The 24,656-nt window shown below is 41.9% G+C and overlaps 1 protein-coding gene across 1 annotated transcript in view; it reads right to left on the bottom strand.

Annotated features, from left to right (window-relative positions):
- The window catches only part of LOC124798767 (A-kinase anchor protein 14-like), a 97,916-nt gene that overhangs the window by 19,678 nt on the left and 53,582 nt on the right, over positions 1-24,656 (bottom strand). The window contains exon 3 of the mRNA XM_047262297.1: positions 6,105-6,212. Within this exon, the coding sequence (XP_047118253.1) occupies positions 6,105-6,212 (108 nt within the window). The remainder of the gene's footprint in view (positions 1-6,104; positions 6,213-24,656) is intronic.

Here is a 24,656-nt window from a genome sequence, read left to right as displayed (position 1 = left end):
TAAGTCTCAAGAAACTCTTTTAAATTTTGATTCTAATATTGGATCCCCAATCTCTTCTGTATCAACACCTGTTCCTTCTTCTGTCACATCAGACAAATCTTCCCTCATAGAGGCCTTCAATGTATTCTTTCCACCTAAATGCTCTCTCCTCTGTATGTGGAAATCACATTGCTCTCTTAATGTTAGCATCCTTGCTTTTATTTATTTATTTATTTATTTTTGTAAAGCTGAGTCAGTCCTTCCAACAATAATCTCTTTTTCAATTTCTTCACACATTTTATGCAGCCATTTTGTCATAGCTTCCATGCACTTCCTATTTATTTCATTCCTCAGAAACTCATGTTTCTGAAGTCCCCTAAAATTTTTTTTCTTACTTCTTTCATCGATCAACTCAAGTGTTTCTTTTGGTATTCATGGTCCTTTCTCAATTACCTTCTTTGTACCTATGTTTTTCTTTCCAGCTACTTTGATTGCACTTTTTAGAGATGTACTTTCCTCTTCAACTCAACTACATACTGAGCTATTCCTTATTGCAGTATCTATAGCCTTAGAGAACTTCAAGTGTATCTCCTCTTTCCTTAGTACTTACGTATCCCACTTCCTTGTGTAATCTCTGAAACTTCAGCCTATTTTTCATCACTACTAAATTGTGACCTGAGTTTAAATCTGATCCTGTGTATGCCTTCCAATTCAGTATCTCTCTGACCATGATGTAATCTAACTGAAATCTCCCCATACCTCTTGGCCTTTTCCAAGTATACCTCAGCTACTTGTGATTCTTCAACAGAGTATTTGTCATTACTAGCTGAAATTTATTGCAGAACACAGTTGTCTTGCTCCTCTCTCTTTCCTAGAACCAAGCCTGTATTCTCCCATAGCCCTTTCTTCTGCTCCTTCCCCGACAACCACAATCAAGTTTTCCAAAACTATTAGATTTTCATCTCTCTTTACATACTGAATTACCTGTTCAATATCATCTCATAATTTATCTGTCTCTTCATCTTCAGCTTGGAACATTGGCATATATACTGGAACTATCATTGTCAGATTTGGTTTTCTGTTGATTCTGATGAGAACAAACCTATCAGTTAACTGTTCACAGTAACTCCCTCTCTGCCCCACCTTCTTATTCATAATGAATCCTACCCCCATTATAGCACTCTCTGCTGCTGTTGATATTACGCTATAAAACAAGGCTGTGTTCTGGCTCCCACACTCTTCTCACTTTACTTCGCAGTTGTTATGAGAGATGCGACCAAAGCCTGTAGTAATCAAATTAGTCTCGACACAAGGACAGACAAAAGTGTCTTCAACATCTCTCGCCTCAGAACAAAAAGTCGCGTAACCAAACTATCCATCTTAGAGATTCTCTACGGGGATGATGTATGCATGATGGCTAATTCTTGCGAAACTCTTCAGACTTACATAAATCTGCTAAATGCCTCCTGCAGAAGATTTGGCTTAGCCATTAGCATCACTAAGATGCAAGTTCTCAAACAGCCACTTAGAGGTCTTAATGCAGATGACTCCAGTATTGAGATAAATAACAAACCCTTGCAAAATGTGTCAAATTTCAAATACCTGGGAAGCCAAATTAGAAGTGACAACAGCCTGACAATGGAAATCGCAGCGCGTATAGCTAGCGCAGCCTCAGCCTTCGGTGAGCTTAATGACTGAGTATGGAAATCACATGATCTCAAACTACAAACAAAAATTGCAGTTTATAAAGCAGTAGTATTATCCACCTTACTCTATGCCTCGGAAACCTGGTGCTGTTACAAAGCTGACATTAAGAAGCTAGATAAATTTCATCTTCGATGTCTGAGATCAATTCTGCACATCAAATGGGAAGACCGTGTCCCAAACACGGCGATTTTGCGCCATGTGAAACTGGCTGGTATTGAAGCTTTAATAATGAAACATCAACTGAGATGGAGTGGTCACATAGTATGGATGACAGTAGGCTACCTAAAGCGGTGTTCTACTCACAGTTCTCGTGCGGGAAGAGGTGGAAAGGTGGTCAACACCTGCGATATAAAGACACCATTAAACGCCACCTTGCAGCCTGTGGCATTCCAAGCAACCATTGGGAGGAGCTAGCATTGTGCCGATTGGAGTGGCAATCAACTGTACATAAGAGCATCGAACAATTCGAGCAAAAGCGTCTAATGAACCTGGATGCTAAAAGAGAGTTCCGAAAATCTCAGCTCAAGCCTGTCTACACGTATACTTACAACTCTGCTGGTCAACTTCACTGTGCTTCATGCAACAGGATATTCAAAGCGAAATTCGGATTCGCGAGCCACATTCGAGCCTACCACAACAAGGACAGAGAAGACTGACGGAGTCGCTGTCGCCGGACACGGCGAGGAGGACATCATAACCACCTGACCAGAAATTCATTTCTTCTTTCGATTTCACTTCACTGACCCCCACTGTATCTAGATTGGCCCTTTGCATTTCCCTTTTCAAATTTTCTACCTTTCCTACCATGTTTGAACTTCCTACATTGGGCTCCCAGCTCATAGAATGTTTTTTTCTCATGGTCACCTAGCCATTGGCAGTTCCCTCCTGGAAATCCAAATGTGGACTAGTCCGGTATCTTTTCCAATGGAGAGATCATCACGACACATTTTCAGTTACTGGCCACATGTCCTGTGGATACACATATCTGTCTTTAATACATTGGTTTCCATTGCCTTCTGCACCCTCAACCCATTGCTCATGGCTAATTCTTCCACTTTATGAGCTGATTCCCACCCAAGGGCAAGAGAGTGCCCTGAAACTTTACCCGCTCCTTCACCTTCTTTGACAAGGCTACTGGCAGAATGTGGGTGACTTCTAATGTCATAAGTGTTTGGCTGTTAATGCTAATGAATTTTATTCAAGGTCTAAGTGGTGGTGGGGTTCAAAACTGGGACCGAGGATATTTTGATTACTAATGAAAGACGCTACCGCTAGACAACTAGTGCAGGCTACCACTGACAGAAAGGGCACCCCTGGCCAAGATAAGTCTACTAGTATCAAACATAGGCCTTCATTTGAGGAAGAAGTTTCTGAGAATGTATGTTTGGTGCACAACATTATATGATAGTGATAATGGACTGTGGCAAAATTGGAACAGAAGAGAATCGAAGCATTTGAGATTTGGCGCTACAGAAAAACGTTAAAAATTAGGTAGACTGATAAGGTAAGAAATGACGAGGTTCTCTGTAGATTCAGGAAGGAAAGGAATATATGGAAAACACCAAAAAAAGAAAGGACAAGATGGTAGGACATGTGTTAAGACATCAGAGAACAACTTCCACGGTGCTAGAGGGAGCTTCAGACTGAAAAGGGAAGGGGGGGGGGGGGGGAGGCAGGGGTTACAGAAAACTGGTTGAATCCTAAAATTGTTAGCAGTGAGATTTTTGGAGAAAATTTAATTGTATATTGAAAGAATAAGATAATGAGAAATGGAGTTGGTGTATCTGTAACAGTAGAGAAGAAATTCAAATACACCAAGATAGTAATTGAAGTTACATGTGAGACTGTCTGGACAAGATTCAGTATTGGTGGTGGGCATAAAATGATGATTAGATCTCCTGATGTAACAGGAAACTATATAGAAAGCCTCAGTTCCTCTGTATGTTAGTTTCTCAGTCATGCTATAATCATTGGTGGAGATTTTAATCACCCACCAATCAATTGGGAAAATTACAGTTTTGTTAATGGTGGACACAATAAGATGTCTTGTGAAACATTACTAAATGACTTCTCTGAAAACTACCTATAACATATAGTTCTGAGCCCCACTCATGATGGAAATGTGTTGGATCTAAAGACAACAAATAGGCCTGACTTCTTTGAGGATGTCCATATCGAAACTGGTATCAAACATTATGATGCAGTTATGGCAACAATGGTTACCAAAGTACAAAGGACAACTAAAACAAGCAGAAACATATACATGTTCAGTAAACTAGATAAAAAATCAGTAATGTTATTTCTCTGTGAGGAACTTGAAACTTTCAGCATAGGGCAGGAGCATGTAGAGGACTTACAGCTCAAGTTTTAGACAATAGTTTACCATGCACTGGACATATATGTGTGCAGTAGAATAGTTCATAATGGGAGGGACCCTCCATGGTATGCAGTCACTTTATAGAAACTTCTAAGGAAACAGAGACTACTGTATGGTAGGTGTAAAACAAAGCATAGGACTATAGATAGAGAGATGCTGAATGAAACATGTTTGGCTGTCAAGAGGGCAATGTATGAAGCCCTCAATGACTTCTGAAGCAGAATATTGTGAAATGATCTTTCACAAGACCCAAAGAAATTTGGGTCCTGTGTATAGGCTGTTAGGGACACTGAAGTTAGTGTCCAGTCCCTAGCAACATGTGGTATGAAGTGAAATTTGTTACTGCACTAAGAACATTTTGGTAGGGAGAACACAACATGTTATCTTGGATGGAGAGTCATTGTCATATGTAGAAGCAACTTCAGTGTACCCCAGGGAATTGTGTTATGACCCATGCTGTTTATATTGTGTATTAATGACCTTGCAGATGATGCAGTTATCTATAATGAAGGACTGTCTGAAAGAAGCTGCATAAATATTCAGACAGTTCTTCATAAGATTTCAAAGTGGTGCAATGATTGGGAACTTGCTTTAAATGTTGAGGAATGTAAAATGGAAAAACATAGTATCCTATGACTATGATATCAATGAGTCACAGTTGTAAATGGCAAACTCTTACAAATTCCTTCGTGTAACACTTTGTAGGGATATGAAATGGAATGTTCACATAGGTTCAGTTGTGTATAAAGCAGGTGGTAGACTTCACTTTATTGGTAGAATACTGAGAAAATGCAAACAGTCTACAAAGGAGATTGCTTAAAAAACACTCAAGCAACCCATTTCCAAATATTGCTTGAATGTGTAGGACCCAGACCAGACAGGATATTGTACGTATACAGAGAACAGCAGCATGAATGGCCACAAATTTGTTTGACCCATTGGAAAGTGTTACAGAGATGCTGAAGAAACAGAACTGACAGACTCTTAAAGATAGACGTAAAGTGTCTCAAAAAGCCTGCCTGGCTAGCTGCACAGTCTAATGCACTGCTTCCCAAGTGAGAAGGCATGCTGGTCCCCGGCATGAATCGGCCCAGTGGATTTGTGTCATGGTCCAGTGTGCTGACCAGCCTGTGGAAGGTTTTTAAGGTGGTTTTCCATCTGCCTCAGAGAATGTGGCATGGTTCTCCTTATTCTACCTCAGTTACACTATGTCAGTGATTGCTGTGCAAACACTGCCTCCACGTACGCGTAAATCGTAATTACTCTACCATTTGTGGTTACACTCATCTGGCTTGAGACACTCCTGGGGGGAGAATGGGGGAGGGGGAGGGATCCACTGGGGGCTGGACTGCACTATAACCCAGAGTTTGGTGTAGGGGGGTGACGGTGAGATGGATGGACTGGTATGGCCTGTTGTGGGAAGTGGACCTCTGAGGGCTATGATGGGATGAAGCTTCTCCATCATTTCTAGGTCCTCAGTTCATTACCCAATACAATACAATCCTGAGGAAGTCTAGTAACAAAGTTTCAAGAACTGGGTTTAAATGATGAATCTATGAATATATCACAACCTCCTATGGATTGCTCACATAATGGTTATGTTGAGAAGATTAGAATAATTACAGCAGACACAGAGGCATTCAAATAGTCATTCTTCCTGTGCTCCATATGTGAATGGAGTCGGAAGAAACCCTAAAAACTGATACAATGGGATGTACCCTCTGCCATGCATTTCACAGTGATTTTCAGAGTACAGATGTTGATGAAGATGTAGATGAAGGTGGCACTAGTTATGTAGAGATAAAGAAGCTGCCACAGGATCGACTAATATGGAGAGATGCATCAAACCAGTCTACAGGCTGAAGACAATAATAATGATAATAATAATAATAATAATAAGTTTTACTATTATTATAATATTATATTATAATGGAGTATTGAATGTTGGCATGTTAGAAAAGGAGAACACAGAAATATGCAATAGCGACAGTGACAAAAGTAAGTAATTAGGGTTATTCAGAATAATCACATAATTTCTTACTGTCACTGGGCAGTCCAGAGGCTTAATTCTGGAAAGTTCCATTGTGAAAAAAACACTGGCCACTGCTGGTGGTACAGGATACATCATGTTAGGTACACTCCACTTCACCTAGAAAGAAAAAAGAGAATTTTAATTGGTTTGTGCTTCTGAACCTTAACTTTATGAAGCTGTTTGCAATAGTTAAAATAATTCACAGTAGTAGAAGCAGAAGTAGAAGTTTATTGTCTCATAACATACAATTTCAAGCCATTGACTTAAAAGTACAGGAGACTCATCAAAACACAAAAACTGGTTTACAGTTTTCCTTATAATACTAGTAATATGATATATGGTACTGAATAATTACTTAATTAAGCAATTAATAATTTTTCTTAAAAAGTAACACACTTTTAAGATTAACAGTTCTAATGCAAGCCATATTCTTTCCAACGAGAGTGCAAGAGAACAGTAGAACAACCATAGACAACATTTTTGTTCATTCCTCATTACTAGAAGGGCATTCTGTTAGCAAAAAAGTGAATGGCCTTTCAGATCATGATGCACAAGTTTTAACTCTAAAAGATTTTTGTCCTGCAACTCATGTTGCTGGTCCAGTTGCTGTAGAGACCTTTGTAAACCTTATCAAGGAACAAGTGTGGCAAGATGATTATAGTGCTGATAGAGTAGATGATAAATATAATGCTTTCCTCAAAACTTTTCTCGTGCTCTTTGAAAGTTGCTTTCCATTAGAACATTCAAAACAGGGTACTAGCACAAGCAGGCAGCCTGGGTGGCTGACTAGAGGGATAAGAATATCCTGTAGAACAGAATGGCAATTATATCAAAACGTTAGAAACAGTCAAAATCTAAATGCTGCAGCCCATTACAAACAGTATTGTAAGGTGCTTAAAAAAGTTATTAGGAAGGCAAAAAGTATGTGGTATGCAGATAGAATAGCTAAGTCTCAGGATAAAATTAAAACCATATGGTCAGTCGTAAAGGAAGTGGCTGGTCTGCAGAGACAGGTCGAGGATATAGAATCAGTGTGCAGTGGGAATGTCCATGTTACTGCTAAGTTGCATATATGTACAGTATTTAATAATCACTTTCTGAATATAGCAGGTGAACTAAATAGAAACCTAGTCCCAACAGGGAATCATAGAGTGCTCTTAGAAAAAAGTGTTCCGAGACTGTTACCTGAAATGCTCCTCCATGATACTGACAAGAGGGAGATTGAGTTAATAATTAAATCACTAAAGACCAAGAACTCTCATGGATATTGTTGTATCCTAGCCAGTAATGCCACCCGAGCCCGCTGCCAAAAGGTTGGCAGCATCAAAGTCCGGACGCTGTCCGCATAAGCAGCGCCAGCGAGACAGGAAATCGCCACAAGTCTGCGCGCGCCACTGCTGGCTTCTGGCTTCTTAAGCACTGGAGTCGCAAGCGCTAGGACAGTTCTGTATTCGCCGCTCAGTTGTATACTCGCCACCGAATTGTGTACTTGCGAGTCAGTTGTGTGTTCATCGCAGCAGAGTTGTTGTTTGTAGTCAGCCGTCGCTGACCTATCTGCTCCGACTCGAACTAGACCGATTTCTGTAGACACGGAGTTCACTACTGTCTGTATCTTCATTAATAAAGATAAATACCGACTTTTATTTAATCAGAGTGTTTGGGTTTTCATCTTTCTGTTCACTGTTCCAGTGGACCGGTCGGCCCGCTATTAAAAGTGTGGCAGTGACTTCGTAAGCCATTTCTACCGCGAATTGTTTGTCGCTACGAACACTGCCACAAAACTGGCGACGAGGACTTCCGAACTCGTGTGCAGGGCTGGTTTAATTTGTGTTCACTATGCCTGCCGAATTACAACAGTTGATCTTGTTACAGAGTCAGCAAATACAAAGTCTGGTGGAAGCAATCGCCAAACAAGCGGCTAATCCTCCAACACAAAAGGAACAAGCACAGGCAGCACCACATTTCCGTGCTTTTGATGCATCCAGAGAAGAATGTCGAGAATATTTCGCGCAGTTGCAGGCGCACATGACAGTCTACAAAATCACAGGTACTGAGCGGCAGCTTTATTTAATTTCCACTGCAGGCGTGGAAGTCTATCGACTACTTTGTAAGTTGTTCCCGGAATCCCAGCCAGAAGCTTTAGACTATGACGTTGTTGTTAACAAGCTTGCTGAGTATTTCGGGTCGCAAGTTCATGTGGCAGCAGCCAGATTCAAGTTCTTCAGATTAAAGAAACTGCCACATCAATCTAATAAACAGTGGTTAACAGATTTATGGGGCCTCACCCGTCAGTGCCAATTTAATTGTGTGTGTGGAGCTTCCTACAGTGATGTCATGTTAAGAGACGCTATTACTCAAAACATTGCAGATTCTCGTATTCGTGCTGCTATCTTAAAGTTGCCTGACCCGTCATTAGAGACTGTGATGAACATCATTGAAGCCCAAGATACTTTTGACTATGCTGAGTGTGAGTTAGATCAGCCATGTATTTCTCAAATTGCCTGTGCTAAGCAAGTGATGTCACGCCCGCGGCCCCACCGGCAGAGTCAGGCTGTAAACACTAGCCGGCCGCGTCCTGTTAACCACATTCATCAGCCGCGTGTGCAAAATGATAGAGTTAAGTCTTGCCCTTAGTGTGTTCTTGCTCATCCTCGTGAACGTTGCCCGTTAAGAAACGCGGTTTGTCACTTTTGTCAAAGGAAAGGACACATCCAGACTGTTTGTTTGCGTAAACGCAAGAACAATTTTAGTGCTGCCCAGCCCATGGATATTCATGTTCTTCAAAGCCAGCCCGCCCAGAAGGTCGCGTTTAAAGACTCTTCCACGGTTCGTGTGGGTAATAAACTTGTTCGCAATAAGCCACCCACCCAGTCCTCTGCTATGCGACCCAAGCGTAATTCAAACGCTGTAAACAGTAATGTACAGACTGCAAGTGAAGCGGGAGTTGTTGTTTCACCCGCCCAACCCACGAGTTGTCGTAAGCATCGAACACGCGCTAAACGCGCTGATTTTGTGTCTTCTGCCTCCACTGCACCCATCCAGAGACAGTGTAATAAACTATTTGTGAAGCTACGCATCCAGGATAAGACCTTCAATTTTCAATTAGACACTGGTGCGTCTGTGACTCTCATAAATAGTGCTACGTATACGGCTATCGGCCGCCCTAAACTTTCAGCGGCAAAACATTCTTTGGCTACTTATAGTGGAGAACAAATTCCTGTGTTAGATGTATGTAGCGTGCCAGCCACATTCCGTGGCAATACAAAAACAGTTTCATTCACAGTGCTCCGCGCTACAGACAGTGTAAACATTTTCGGATTAGACTGTTTTGACTTGTTTGGCCTGTCTGTCCAAGACAATGTGTTGCAAATTAATTCTGTTGTTGTTCCTCAAGACAGCATAACCGATTTGTATAAACGATACAGTGACATATTTAAAGACGAACTAGGTTGTGCTGCGAACTTTGCCGCTCATATTACGTTAAAAGATAATGCTCAGCCTCGATTTTGTCGTGCTCGTCCAGTGCCTCACGCCCTCCGGGCACCTGTAGAAGATGAGCTTCGTCGTTGGCAAAACAACGGTGTTATTCAACCCGTTTCAGCGAGCCAGTGGGCTTCTCCCTTAGTTATTATAAAGAAACCGTCTGGCAAGTTACGTTTGTGTGCTGATTTTAAGTCGACAGTTAATCCTCAGACTGTCATTGATTCTTTTCCTTTGCCTAGACCGGACGAGCTGATGGATAAGTTAGGGGAAGCTCGTTTCTTTTCCAAAATTGACCTCCGTGAAGCATATTTGCAATTGCCCCTCGACGAGCAATCACAACAGTATTTTGTCATAAACACGTCGTTGGGGTTGTTCCGTTTTCTGCGTTTGCCTTTTGGTTAGCTCCAGCTGTTTTTCAGCGTTTTTTGTCACAACTTCTGGCTAATGTGCCATCGTGTTGCAACTATTTAGACGATATTGTTGCGTCCGGTCGGACGCCTGCTGAACATTTCCGTAATTTGGAGTGTTTGTTTACAGTGTTGTCTCAGGCAGGCCTACGTTGCAACATCGATAAATGTTCATTTTTCCTTGCGGAGATGGAGTATCTGGGACATGTTATTAATGCTCAAGGCATTCATCCCTCCCAGTCACATTTAGCAGCTATTCGTGATTTGCCCGTCCCTCGCAATCTGCATGAATTGCAAGCAGTTCTTGGCAAATTGACATATTATATTAGGTTTATACCTAATGCATCACAGATTGCTGCACCGTTGCATCGTCTCCGCCGTAAGAATGTTCCGTTTGTGTGGTCAGCTGATTGCCAATCAGCCTTTCAGCAGCTTAAAGAGGCTTTATTGAATGATCGTTGTCTGGTCCATTACGACCCTAACAAGCCTCTGGTGATAGCTTGTGATGCCTCTTCTTTCGGCCTCGGTGCTGTGTTGTCTCACCGAGTCGGTAACACCGAACGTCCTATTGCGTTCGCATCTAAATTGCTAAACAAAGCTCAGTGAAATTATAGCCAATTGGACAAGGAAGCGTTGGCTATTGTGTTCGGTGTCACAAAATTCCATCACTACCTCTATGGTAGACCATTCTATTTAGTAACAGATCACAAGCCCCTGACGTCACTGTTTCATCCGTCTAAACCAGTTCCTCAGCGGACAGCTCAGAGACTACAACGTTGGGCTCTTTTGTTATCACAATACCAGTATGAGATACTGTATCGCCCTACAGCTGATGCGCTTTCTAGATTGCCGATTGCTACGGATGATGTCTTCGATTCCTCTGACGACTCTTGCCATCAGATTGACGCCGATGAGCATCAATCCCTCTGGGATTTTCCGATTGATAATCGTCAGGTGGCACGTGAGACAGCTACGGATCCTCATCTGAGTTTACTATTACGTTTTGTTCAACGTGGTTGGCCGTCCAAGGCAAAGGACATATCGCATCCTGTGATTCGTCGCTATTATCCGCAACGTCATCTGTTGTCTGTTTCGCATGGAGTTTTGCTGTTACGCACCGAGAATGACCAGCTTCGTGTAGTGGTTCCCCAAGTGCTCCAATCCAAGGTCCTCGACTTGTTGCATCAAGGTCATTGGGGAGTGGTCTGCACCAAGCAGCTTGCCCGCCGTCATTGTACATGGATCGGTATTGATAAGCGGATTACGCAGATGTCTACAGATTGTTTGACGTGTGCCGAACACCAAGCTGCTCCGCCTCAACGCTATTTTGAGTGGGCACGCCCTGCCGGTCCCTGGCAGCGAGTACATATTGATTTCGCTGGTCCATATTGGAATTCTCGTTGGCTCATCATGATAGATGCATTTAGTAATTTTCCGTTTGTTGTGCCCATGCAGTCTACAACGTCTGCACAAACTATACAGGCGTTGACTTCAATTTTTTGTATTGAGGGTCTTCCAGAAGTTTTAGTGTCTGACAATGGTCCACAATTTACCTCTGCTGAATTTGAAAGTTTTTGTTCTGCCAATGGCGTTCGCCATGTTCTTACTCCGCCGTTCCACCCTCAATCGAATGGTGCAGCGGAACGTTTAGTACGCACATTCAAGGATCATATGGACCGCCTTCGTGCTACGCACTCTCATCAGCAGGTCCTCATCACATTCCTGTCGTCGTACCGGACCACGCCACGCGACGGCCCTTCGCCTGCGGAGCTTCTCCACGGCCGTCGTCATCGCACCCTACTACGGTTGTTGCACCCCCCGGATCGACCAGCCGCTTCTGAGCATCGCACGCGTTTTCAGCGCAACGACGCCGTTTTTTTCAGAGTTTATCACGGTCGCCGTCGTTGGGAACGTGGTACCGTGATAAGTGTCCAGGGTCGCGGTTTTTATACTGTTCAAGGTGCTACTGGGGTGCACAGGAGGCATCAGAACCAGTTGCGCCGCGCTGGCCGCCCGGATTCTGCCGCTCGTTCTTTGTCCACAGATTTGGTCCGCGGCGGGTTCCAGCCGCGCCTTCCGACTTCGCTGCCGCCCCCAGGGCAGCAGCAGCAGCCGTCGCCACTACCACGCCGACAGCCCGTCCCGTTGATGCCTCCCACGCAGCTTCATTCGGGAGAGCCCCAGGTGGTCGCTCCGGCGCCTGCGGTCCCTCTTCAGTCGCCACCGCCTTCGGAGCTGATGGACGTCGACCCCTCAGCCGGGCCGCCTTCCCAAGCGGTGGCTGTGCAGCCTGTTCTGCAGCCGCTTTCCTTGGGCACCCCCAAGGAGTCTGACACCGCAGCGCCTTGTCCGGTGCCCACTCAGCAGCCGTCGACGCAGCGTCAGGAGACGCTGCCTCTCTTCGTCCAGTACCAGAAGCTGCGCCCGTGGTCAAAGGCGTGCACCCTGACCTCGGTTTTCAGTCGGTGTTTCCCGGGGCCCCGCGCAGCCAATGCTGGGGTGCGGACCGGGGACTGCCACCGACAACAGTCTCCGCCCCGGTCTCTTCTGCTACGCCTGCGGCCGGACCCGTCCCCCGCCGTCGACGCTCGCCACGTCATTATTCAACGACGGTGCGGCGATTTGGGGGGGAGGAGTGTTGTATCCTAGCCAGTAATGCCACCTGAGCCTGCTGCCAAAAGGTTGGCAGCATCAAAGTCCAGACGCCGTCCGCATAAGCAGCGCCAGCGAGACAGGAAATCGCCGCAAGTCTGCGCGCGCCACCGCTGGCTTCTGGCTTCTTAAGCGCTGGAGTCGCGAGCGCTAGGACAGTTCTGTATTCGCCGCTCAGTTGTATACTCGCCACCGAATTGTGTACTTGCGAGTCAGTTGTGTGTTCATCGCAGCAGAGTTGTTGTTTGTAGTCAGCCGTCGCTGACCTATCCGCTCCGACTCGAACTAGACCGATTTCTGTAGACACGGAGTTCACTACTGTCTGTATCTTCATTAATAAAGATAAGTACCGAATTTTATTTAATCAGAGTGTTTGGGTTTTCATCTTTCTGTTCACTGTTCCAGCGGACCGGTCGGCCCGCTATTAAAAGTGTGGCGGTGACTTCGTAAGCCGTTTCTACCGCAAATTGTTTGTCGCTACGAACACCGCCACAAAAGATATGACGGGGTATCTAGCAGAATACTGAAGTATTGTTCTATGTATGTTAGCCCAGTACTTAGCCATATCTGTAACTTTTCCTTTAGGAGTGGTCGGTTTCCTGTCCGATTAAAATACTCGGTAGTGAAGCCACTTTATAAAAAGGGAGACAGGAATAATGTTGACAATTATAGACCTATTTCTATGCCATCTGTGTTTGCTAAAATTATCGAGAAGGTTGTATATACAAGGTTACTGGAGCATTTAAATTCACGTAGTTTGCTGTCAAATGTACAGTTTGGTTTTAGAAATGGTTTAACAACTGAAAATGCTATATTCTCTTTTCTCTCTGAGGTTTTGGATGGATTAAATAAAAGGTTACGAATGCTTGGTGTTTTCTTTGATTTAACAAAGGCTTTTGACTGTGTTGACCACAAAATATTACTGCAGAAGTTGGACCATTATGGAGTAAGGGGAGGAGCTTACAATTGGTTCGCCTCTTACTTTAAGAACAGAAAGCAGAAGGTAATTCTCCACAATATTGAGAGTGGTAGTGATGTTCAGTCCCAATGGGGCACTGTTAAGTGGGGCGTTCCCCAAGGGTCGGTGCTGGGGCCACTGCTGTTTCTTATTTATATAAATGATGTGCCTTCTAGTATTACAGGTGATTCAAAAAATATTTCTGTTTGCTGATGACACCAGCTTGGTAGAGAAGGATCTTGTGTGTAATATTGAAACATTACCAAATAATGTAGTTCATGAAATAAGTTCGTGGCTTGTGGAAAATAATGCGATGCTAAATCAAGTAAGACTCAGTTTTTACAGTTTCTAACTCACAATTCAACAAGAACTGGTATTGTGATCAGACAGAATGGGAATATTATAAGTGAGATGGAACAGTTCAAGTTCCTAGGTGTTCAGATAGATAGTAAGCTGTTGTGGAAAGCCCATGTTCAGGATCTTGTTCAGAAACTAAATGCTGCTTTATTTACCATTAGAACAGTATCTGAAATAAGTGACAGTTCAACACGAAAAGTAGTCTACTTTGCATATTTTCCTACGCTTATGTCATATGGTATTATTTTTTGGGGTAATTCTTCTGATTCAAAAAGGGTATTTTTGGCTCAAAAATGGGCTGTTCGAGGTATATGTGGTGTAAATTCGAGAACATCTTGTTGACCCCTATTCAATAGTCTGGGAATTCTGATATTGACCTCACAGTATATATTTTCTTTAATGTCGTTTGTTGTTAGCAATATTAGCTTATTCCCAAGAGTTAATACTAGGCAGAAATCAAATCTGCATGTGGAACGCAATTCCCTGACTCTTGCACAGAAAGGAGTGCACTATTCTGCTGCATCCATTTTCAATAAGCTACCACAAGAATTCAAAAATCTTAGCAGTAGCCCAAACGCTTTTAAGTCCAAACTGAAGAGTTTCCTCATGGCTCACTCCTTCTATTCTGTCAAGGAGCTCCTGGAAGAGCTGAAAAATTAAGCAGATTCCGGTGTTACTTTGTTGATTTTCTTTATTTAAACTTATGAATTGTCGCCTGAATATGTTTCTTGTATTTCATTTTATCTGTTTCTACTACCGTGTTATAATTTCGTATATTGACTCGTTCCATGACCATGGAGACTTCTCCTTAATTTGGTCCCATGGAACAATAAATAAATAAAATAAATAAATAAAAAATACTTGTTCTCTCCTGCTCAAATCTTCAGGTTGTCATTTATGAATTCTTCCACTGAATAGTAACATTTCTCCACTAGTTTGTCATATAAGCATTTCTTCAGTGTTTCTAAATTTATGCTGAGCAGTTTTCTTCCTTTCACTTTCTTTTAAATTTTCATACCCATATAATGTGGAATTTGAGCATAAAGTTTTAAACAGCGGGTGGGCAGCATAAAATTATTTTGATTTGTGGTGTTGTAATCATGCTGTAAATGATTTGCTACAAATAAATAAGGGTTATTGTGTACAAAGATAATCAGCTCATATATGTATAGTGAGGGAACGCTTAGTATACTCAAATTTTTTAGGAGTGCATGACACGATTTTCTTCGCCCTACATTGTGCATATTTCTAATGATGGTTTTCTGAAGTTTTAGTATTTCACACGTATAGCTTGAGTCACCCCAAAACACAATTCCATACTTTATTACTGACTCAAAGTAGCTATTATATACTACTTTTCAGCTTACAAGTAATAGGAAAAGGAGGATATAAACTGGAGCCAAGAAGTTGAGTTATCATATATTTTACTGTCTGAATTTGTTTTACCATTTTGACACCTTGGTACACTGAAGGACTAATTAGCATTAGTCAGCCACTCTCCATGAAATTTTGTCCTATCTTTAGTAGAAAAAACAAGACTGTGTGTGGTGTATCAATCTTCACTATAAAAGCAAATAATTTCAGTGTTACTGGGGTACAGAAAATATAGCATTTATTGTTGTGTACAGGCCACCTGGGACATGTATGGATACCTTTTTTAAAAATCTGTCTGACTTGCTGATATACTGTGTATATAATAACAGGGGATATAAATATAAGACTTATTAACTAATCATGCCAATCCCAAAAAGCTATACCTCCTACTCAATGAATTCAATCTGGCCCCACTTATCCATGAGCCAACCAGAAAAACTGGCAACAGCAAAACATGTCTGGATAACATAATAACAAACATGACCCATTTTTCCCACAGTACATCTGTTCTAAAACTAGCCATCTCTGATCATCATGCAGTAAAGTTTCAGTTGGAGGCAAATAAGATGCCCTTTGTCACTAAAAAAACTATATGTAAGCAAACTATTTATGTATAACAATAACACCAACAGACTGAACTGCACGTTAGACCACATATTGTGGTTTGAGAATGATAGCTTTTCCTACGATAGCTTTGCTGCTGGTTTCTGCTACTGTTCTGATGCCACATGCTGAGTTGTAAAAATAGAAGTTAAACAAACAAAATATATTAAGAAAAGTTTGGTTGTGGTCTTCAGTCCTGAGACTGGTTTGATGCAGCTCTCCATGCTACTCTATCCTGTGCAAGCTTCTTCATCTCCCAGTACCTACTGCAACCTACATCCTTATGAATCTGCTTAGTGTATTGATCTCTTGGTCTCCCTCTACGATTTTTACCCTCCACGCTGCCCTCCAATGCTAAATTTGTGATCCCTTGATGCCTCAAAACATGTCCTACCAACCGATCCCTTCTTCTAGTCAAGTTGTGCCACAAACTTCTGCTCTCCACAATCCTATTCAATACCTCCTCATTAGTTACGTGATCTACTAACCTTATCTTCAGCATTCTTCTGTAGCACCACATTTCGAAACCTTCTATTCTCTTCCTGTCCAAACTGGTTATCGTCCATGTTTCACTTCCATACATGGCTACACTACATACAAATACTTTCAGAAATGACTTCCTGACACTTAAATCTATACTCGATGTTAACAAATTTCTCTTCTTCAGAAACGATTTCCTTGCCATTGCCAGTCTACATTTTATATCCTCTCTACTTCGACCATCATCAGTTATTTTACTCCCTAAATAGCAAAACTCCTTTACTACTTTAAGTGTCTCATTTCCTAATCTAATCCCCTCAGCATCACCTGATTTAATTTGACTACATTCCATTATCCTCGTTTTGCTTTTGTTGATGTTCATCTTATATCCCCCTTTCAAGACACTGTCCATTCTGTTCAACTGCTCTTCCAAGTCCTTTGCTGTCTCTGACAGAATTACAATGTCATCGGCGAACCTCAAAGTTTTTATTTCTTCTCCATGGATTTTAATACCTACTCCGAATTTTTCTTTTGTTTCCTTTACTGCTTGCTCAATATACAGATTGAATAACATTGGGGAGAGGTTACAATTCTGTCTCACTCCTTTTCCAACCACTCCATCCCTTTCATGCCCATCGACTCTTATAACTGCCATCTGGTTTCTGTACAAATTGTAAATAGCCTTTCGCTCCCTGTATTTTACCCCTGCCACCTTCAGAATTTGAAAGAGAGTATTCCAGTTAACGTTGTCAAAAGCTTTCTCTAAGTCTACAAATGCTAGAAACGTAGGTTTGCCTTTTCTTAATCTTTCTTCTAAGATAAGTCGTAAGGTTAGTATTGCCTCACATGTTCCAACATTTCTACGGAATCCAAACTGATCTTCCCCAAGGTCCACTTCTACCAGTTTTTCCATTCGTCTGTAAAGAATTCGTGTTAGTATTTTGCAGCTGTGACTTATTAAACTGATAGTTCGGTAATTTTCACATCTGTCAACACCTGCTTTCTTTGGGATTGGAATTATTATATTCTTCTTGAAGTCTGTGGGTATTTCGCCTGTCTCATACATCTTGCTCACCAGATGGTAGAGTTTTGTCATGACTGGCTCTCCCAAGCCCATCAGTAGTTCTAATGGAATATTGTCTACTCCCGGGGCCTTGTTTCAACTCAGGTCTTTCAGTGCTCTGTCAAACTCTTCATGCAGTATCTTATCTCCCATTTCATCTTCATCTACATCCTCTTCCATTTCCATAATATTGTCCTCAAGTACATCGCCCTTGTATAAACCCTCTATATACTCCCTCCACCTTTCTGCCTTTCCTTCTTTGGTTAGAACTGGGTTGCTGTCTGAGCTCTTGATATTCATACAAGTGGTTCTCTTCACTCCAAAGGTCTCTTTAATTTTCCTGTAGGCAGTATCTATCTTACCCCTAGTGAGACAAGCCTCTACATTCTTACATTTGTCCTTTAGCCATCCGTGCTTAGCCATGTTGCACTTCCTGTCCATCTCATTTTTGAGACGTTTGTATTCCTTTTTGCCTGCTTCATTTACTGCATTTTTATATTTTCTCCTTTCATCAATTAAATTCAATATTTCTTCTGTTACGCAAGGATTTCTATTATCCCTCGTCTTTTTACCTACTTGATCCTCTGCTGCCTTCACTACTTCATCCCTCAGAGCTACCCATTCTTCTTCTACTGTATTTCTTTCCCCCATTCCTGTCAATTGTTCCCTTATGCTCTCCCTGAAACTCTGTACAACCTCTGGTTCAGTCAGTTTATCCAGGTCCCATCTCCTTAAATTCCCGCCTTTTTGCAGTTTCTTCAGTTTCAATCTGCAGTTCATAACCAATATATTGTGGTCAGAATCCACATCTGCCCCTGGAAATGTCTTACAATTTAAAACCTGGTTCCTAAATCTCTGTCTTACCATTATGTAATCTATCTGATACCTTTTAGTATCTCCAGGATTCTGCCAGGTATACAACCTTCTTTCATGATTCTTGATCCAAGTGTTAGCTATGATTAAGTTATGCTCTGTGCAAAATTCTACAAGGCGGCTTCCTCTTTCGTTTCTTCCCCCCAATCCATATTCACCTACTATGTTTCCTTCTCTCCCTTACTGACGAATTCCAGTCACCCATGACTATTAAATTTTCGTCTCCCTTCACTACCTGAATAATTTCTTGTATCTCGTCATACATTTCATCAATTTCTTCATCATCTGCAGAGCTAGTTGGCATATATACTTGTGCTACTGTAGTAGGCATGGGCTTTGTGTCTATCCTGGCCACAATAATGCGTTCACTATGCTGTTTGTAGTAGCTAACCCGCACTCCTATTTTTTTTATTCATTATTAAACCTACTCCTGCATTACCCCTATTCGATTTTGTATTTATAACCGTGTAATCACCTGACCAAAAGTCTTGTTCCTCCTGCCACCGAACTTCACTAATTCCCACTATATCTAACTGTAACCTATCCATTCCCCTTTTTAAATTTTCTAACCTAGGTGCCCGATTAAGGGATCTGACATTCCACTCTCCAACCCGTAGATTGCCAATTTTCTTTCTCCTGATAACGACGCCCTCTTGAGTAGTCCCCGCCCGGAGATCCGAATGGGGGACTATTTTACCTCCGGAATATTTTACCCAAGAGGACGCCATCATCATTTAATCATACAGTAAAGCTGCATGTCCTCGGGAAAAATTACGTCTGTAGTTTCCCCTTGCTTTCAGCCGTTCGCAGTACCAGCACAGCAAGGCCGTTTTGGTTAATGTTACAAGGCCAGATCAGTCAATCATCCAGACTGTTGCCCCTGCAACTACTGAAAAGGCTGCTGCCCCTCTTCACGAACCACATGTTTGTCTGGCCTCTCAACAGATACCCCTCCGTTGTGGTTGCACCTATGGTACGGCCGTCTGTATCGCTGAGGCACGCAAGCCTCCCCACCAACGGCGAGGTCCATGGTTCATGGGGATTAAAAAAGTATCTGCATAAATAATTATGTCAGTGAAGCAAGGGTAAAATTAAAATTACGTCATAACACAATCCTGAATAACAGAGAAAATCTCTCAAGCTAAAGGAGCCTTTCAAAATTTATCAATAATACTATAAAGATTTATTAATACAAACCAAGAGCAACTATGCAGCAAACAAGCTTCAAGCTTCATATGGTGTTGCAACTGGAATCTGGGGAGTGATAAACAGTTATAGAACAGCCAAAGACAAACTCAGTATGTACTTTATTGTTGACTATAGTGGAATGGTTGTAAAAGACCAATGTGAAACTGAAAATATTTTCAATGAATATTTTTCTCCAATAGGGGAAACTATAAGTGACTAACACAATAGCCTACATTATAATTTTAAAAGCAGACCTTCTGAGCATAGCATATATCTAGCCCCCAAAAATTGTGTAGGAAATGTGATACTAGCTGGTACATGAAGTGTGTCAGACTTTATTTGCTGGACAGAATTACATCACAGTCTACACCGATCACTGGTTGAACACATACTAAACTGTCACAGGTATTATCGTTCATTCTACTGCACAGGACAATGGTGTTTATTTTGTCATTCAGAAGCAATGTCATCAGTATGTCACCCAGACTCCACCTACCAAGGGTTACTCAGATTTTTAGGCATCATAAATTTCCACAGAAGACACACCCCAGATGCAGCTGAGACTCTCATTCTTCTGACTGGAGTCCTCTGTGAGAAGAATACTGCAGGAAAATGCCACCTTCAATGGACACATCCTACGCAGCCAGCCTTAGATCAAATCAAAGATAACTTACTGCATGTGACTACACTCGCTCATCCATCTTCCAACATCCACCTTAATATAACAGCGGATGCGATTGACCTTGCTGTTGGAGCCATTTTACAACAGGATGTTCCTCAGTTCTGTGGTTTTTCTCTTGTGAACTCTCAGATATGCAGCATAAGTGGTCAACCTCTGACCATGAGCTACTAGCTATAGTTGCTACTATTGAGAAGAGATAGAGGGCAGACCTCCTACTGTTTATGCAGATCACCATCCCCTAGTTGACATGTTACAGACCACTGTAAGAAATGTGATACCAGCAGGAGAGTAACCAACAGTACACGAAATGTGGTAGACAGATCCCCACTTTACTTGTTGGATGAATATACATTGCGGTCTACACTGTGGTACACAGATCACCACTTTACTTGTTGGACAAATTTACATTGTGGTCTGCACTGATCAGAGATTCGACACATACCTCCATCACAGGTATTATTGGTTGGCTCGTTCATTTAAAGGGGGGAGGGGGGGAGGACTAAAATACTGCTTGGTCATCACTCCCTAGTTGCTACAAAACAAGTCCATGGGGGAGAGAGTAAAACAGACAAGACTTACCATACAAAACTTGGAGAAACGAAAAACCACAAGAACTACAGAATGGCAACAAGCAGTACAAACCAACAAAAGAGGTCAAGAAAGCCACAGATAGACCCAAGAAACAGGTAGAAAGGATTAAAACAGTAGAGCAGACGACTGTGGCTGTCTGATCATGTGAGCAAAAAAGGACAAGCCAGCCACTTTGCAACACATTGAAACCTCCATCCTAAAAGCACTAGGGTAGATAAATAACATGGATTGAGAAAGGACATGCACTAAAACTTAGATGGAATGATAAAACCCACTCACATATAAAATGTAAAACTAAATCAGTCAATGAGGTATTGTCAGCTAAAAATAATGGTAACAAGTCTGATAACTGAAAATTCCATCACAGGACAGCTAAAGCAGGACAGTGCAAGAGAATGTGGAACTTTTTCAACTGGCTGCTGCACCAATACTGGGGTGGTTCTTCACAATGGAGGAGATAGCCATGGGTCAGTGAAGTGTGGCCTTTGCAGAGCTGGTAGAGGACCACAGAGTCCCTGCAAGAGACCTGCATGCAGGACTACCACACATTCATAGTCTCCTTTATGGCACGCAGTTTATTGGGAATACCTAGACAATGCCCTTCTGTATTCCAAATCCCAAAAAACCTCATGGTGTAATATCGAGTGCAGGTCAGTTTCAGAGAGGTGGTAAAAGACTCTAGTTCAGATGTAAGGAATTGGATGTGAACAGCAATTGTAATCCTTGACCTGGGCCACCATTGCAGGAGATGAACTGCTGTGGTTTGGCAAAGGAGATGGTAATTTGGATGTTCAGGAGACCTACAAATGTGCACAGCATAATTGGTGAGCTGTTTTGGCACCTGATCTGCAATGGAGGGACTCTAGCCTACACCAGGAGGCCAATCACCAGACTCATCTTAAAAGCTTCTGTTGCTAGTCGAACCCCACAGTGGTGCACTGGGTGCAGTAATGGCAACGCTAAGGGCCCCATCAATCCATACACCAGACTTTCATAGTCAAGGTGGGACTGAACAAGGGATTTGAACAGCCACAGCAATGTAAACTGATCTGCACCCCAATTGGTGTTGCTCAGGCAGCAGACAGCGTTAAGGTCTTGACACATTTCCACTTAAGCTGACAAAGATGAGGAAGCCAAGTTAATCAGGCATAAAAAACCAGTCCTAAGAAATGACACTTCTCCATTACAGTGAGAGGATCATCATCAAGGTAAAGTTCTGGTTCCGGATGAACAGTATGATGCCAACAGAAGTGCAGGATGCACGACTTTGTGGCTGAAAACTGGAAGCCATGGGTTAGAGCCCATGTGTTCACCTTTTAGATGGCTCCCTGTAGGCATTGCTCAATGACACCAGTACTGGAGGAGCAATGGGAAAGGCAAAAGTCATCTGCAGACAGAGAAAGTGAGATGGATGGCCCCACAGCTGGTGCTAAGCCATTTGATATTATTGCTCACTCTACTGTACAGGGCTGCAATGTTTATTTTGTCAGTCAGAGGCAACATATGGCCATCATGTTGCACAGAGGCCCCTCCCCCACTAGTGCGGAGTACAGGACAGGGGGAAGAATTGTGAGGTATCAGCATTGATCTGTGGTTGTACAATGGCTGCAGTGATGTTGGAGAGCTCGTAGTCTCTGAGGCAGGCAAGAGGCCGGAGGGTGTGTCTACAGCATGAAGTAGCTGGTACCGGTGCACGCTGTTGTCAGCCTTGGTGGTGGGCGAATTGATCCCATTCACTATTGGCCTCAAAGGGTAACTTTCCTTATGTATCTTTGGAAGACCGTAAATTCTAGGAGAGACTGGTACTCTGGGAATAAGAGCCTTGGCTGTGTCAGCGTCAATTCTCGAGTCTTTAATCGTGGCCTGCATCTTTTGAATTATCTTAGCTGTAGGGTCCACCCTTAGTTCTTTGTAGATGGGATCATTTAATAATTCTTTCATCTTGTCTTCATACTGCAAGGTGTCTAAGATGACAGCAGCATTGCCTTTGTCTGCTGTTAATATCACAATTTCGTTGTTGTTCTTCAATTCCCTGATAGCTGCCCTTTTCTCTCAGTGCCAAGCCACTGAAACACAACCTTAACCGAGTAGAAGACATAGGTACAACAAAAGGAAAGTTGCTGTACGCATCAATAACTAACCACCAGTGGGTGTCCCAGAATGGCCCTGCAAAATCAATATGAATGCGCTGCCAAGGTGCAGTTTTATGCCTTACTGAGCATCATGTAACAGTTGGAATTGATGGGCTGCAGCTTGATGGGTATGATCTAGCTACTCATTACTGCAGAACAAGTAAGGAGAAAGGTGGTGCTGTAATTTATATAGACAGTAAAATCATTTATAAATCTTTAGATCTAAGTAAGTATTGTGTAGATCAACATTTTGAAGTTTGCGGGACTGAAATTTCTGCAAAGGACATGTTACTTACTGTGCTTGCAATTTACAGAGCTCCAGCAGGGAAGTTTTGCATCTTTATGAATAAGTTAGAATCTCTTTTGACCAAATTGTTCTCTAAAACTAGAAATTTAATAATTGTAGGTGACTTTAATGTCAACTTCTTAACTGATAACAACCTCAAAACTGACCTGGACCACTTAATGAATTCTTACAACTTGGCTGCGATGGTTACCTGGCCCACTAGAGTTACAGAAAATTGCAAGAGCCTTCTAGATAATATTTTCATTGACAAGAATAGAGGCAACAGTGCTAGTGTGAGCAAAGTAATTTATGGCCTGTCTGACCATGATGGACAACTTCTGAAAGTAAATAACATCAGTTTGTGCAATAAAATCTCCCACACCTATAGGTCCTATAGATGTATAAACACTGAAACTGTGTCTGCCTTTAACGACTATTTGTCACAGATAGATTGGGAGCCAGTGTACAGCACATCAGATGTTAATGATAAATTTAACCTTTTTTTAAATGAATTTATATCTGTATTTGAAATGGCTTTCCCAAAAAAAACTGTCAGAAAGAACAATGAGGTTTCTTCCAGTAAACCATGGATTACTGGAGGTATAGAAATTTCTTGCAGGACTAAGAGGGAGTTACATGCCTCACTAAGAGTATCAAATGATCCCCTTGAAAGGTCTCATTTTACGTTATATTGTAAAATTTTAAAAAGGGTGATAAACAAATCCAAGAGCCTGTATATTAAGTCTGAAATTGATAAATCTGAGAACAAAATAAAAGCAGTTTGGAATGTTATAAAGAGAGAGTGTGGCAAGAGTAACAAGAATGTTAATACCACAGAGATAAGCTATAAGGATGAGGTTATTCATAATCCTGTAACAGTTTCCAACATATTCAACAATCACTTCATAACTGCAGCAGAACAAGTAGGTTGTAACGGTTCCTTAAATGCTGCTACGCATTTATTACACAGAGCTAACCCTAACACGTATGACCCAATTTGTATTGCCCCAGTTACTATTACTGAAGTTAAAAATACCATCAAGGCCTTAAAAAATAAAAATTCCACTGGTATTGACAACATTTCACCAAAAATACTGAAGCATTGTAGTGACCACATATGTCAAGTCCTGTGTCACATTTTTAATGAGTCTATCCAGCAAGGTGTTGTCCCAGAGAGATTAAAGCTTGCCGTTGTGAAACCACTTTTCAAGAAGGGTGACAAAACTAATTTATCTAACTACCGTCCAATATCACTACTAAGTAGTTTCTCAAAAGTATTAGAGAAACTAATGTATACAAGAATTGTAGAACATCTTAACAGCCACAACATACTCAACAGAAACCAGTTTGGTTTCCAAAAAGGTAGATCAACTGAGCAGGCTATTTTTTTCTCTCACAAATGAAATTTTAGAGTCAATAAATAATAAAATGT

This window comes from Schistocerca piceifrons, chromosome 5 (assembly GCF_021461385.2).
Source record: "Schistocerca piceifrons isolate TAMUIC-IGC-003096 chromosome 5, iqSchPice1.1, whole genome shotgun sequence".
Taxonomy (NCBI): domain Eukaryota; kingdom Metazoa; phylum Arthropoda; class Insecta; order Orthoptera; family Acrididae; genus Schistocerca; species Schistocerca piceifrons.
Note: the sequence above shows the minus strand (reverse complement) of the source record. Positions and strands in the feature narration are given on the sequence as shown.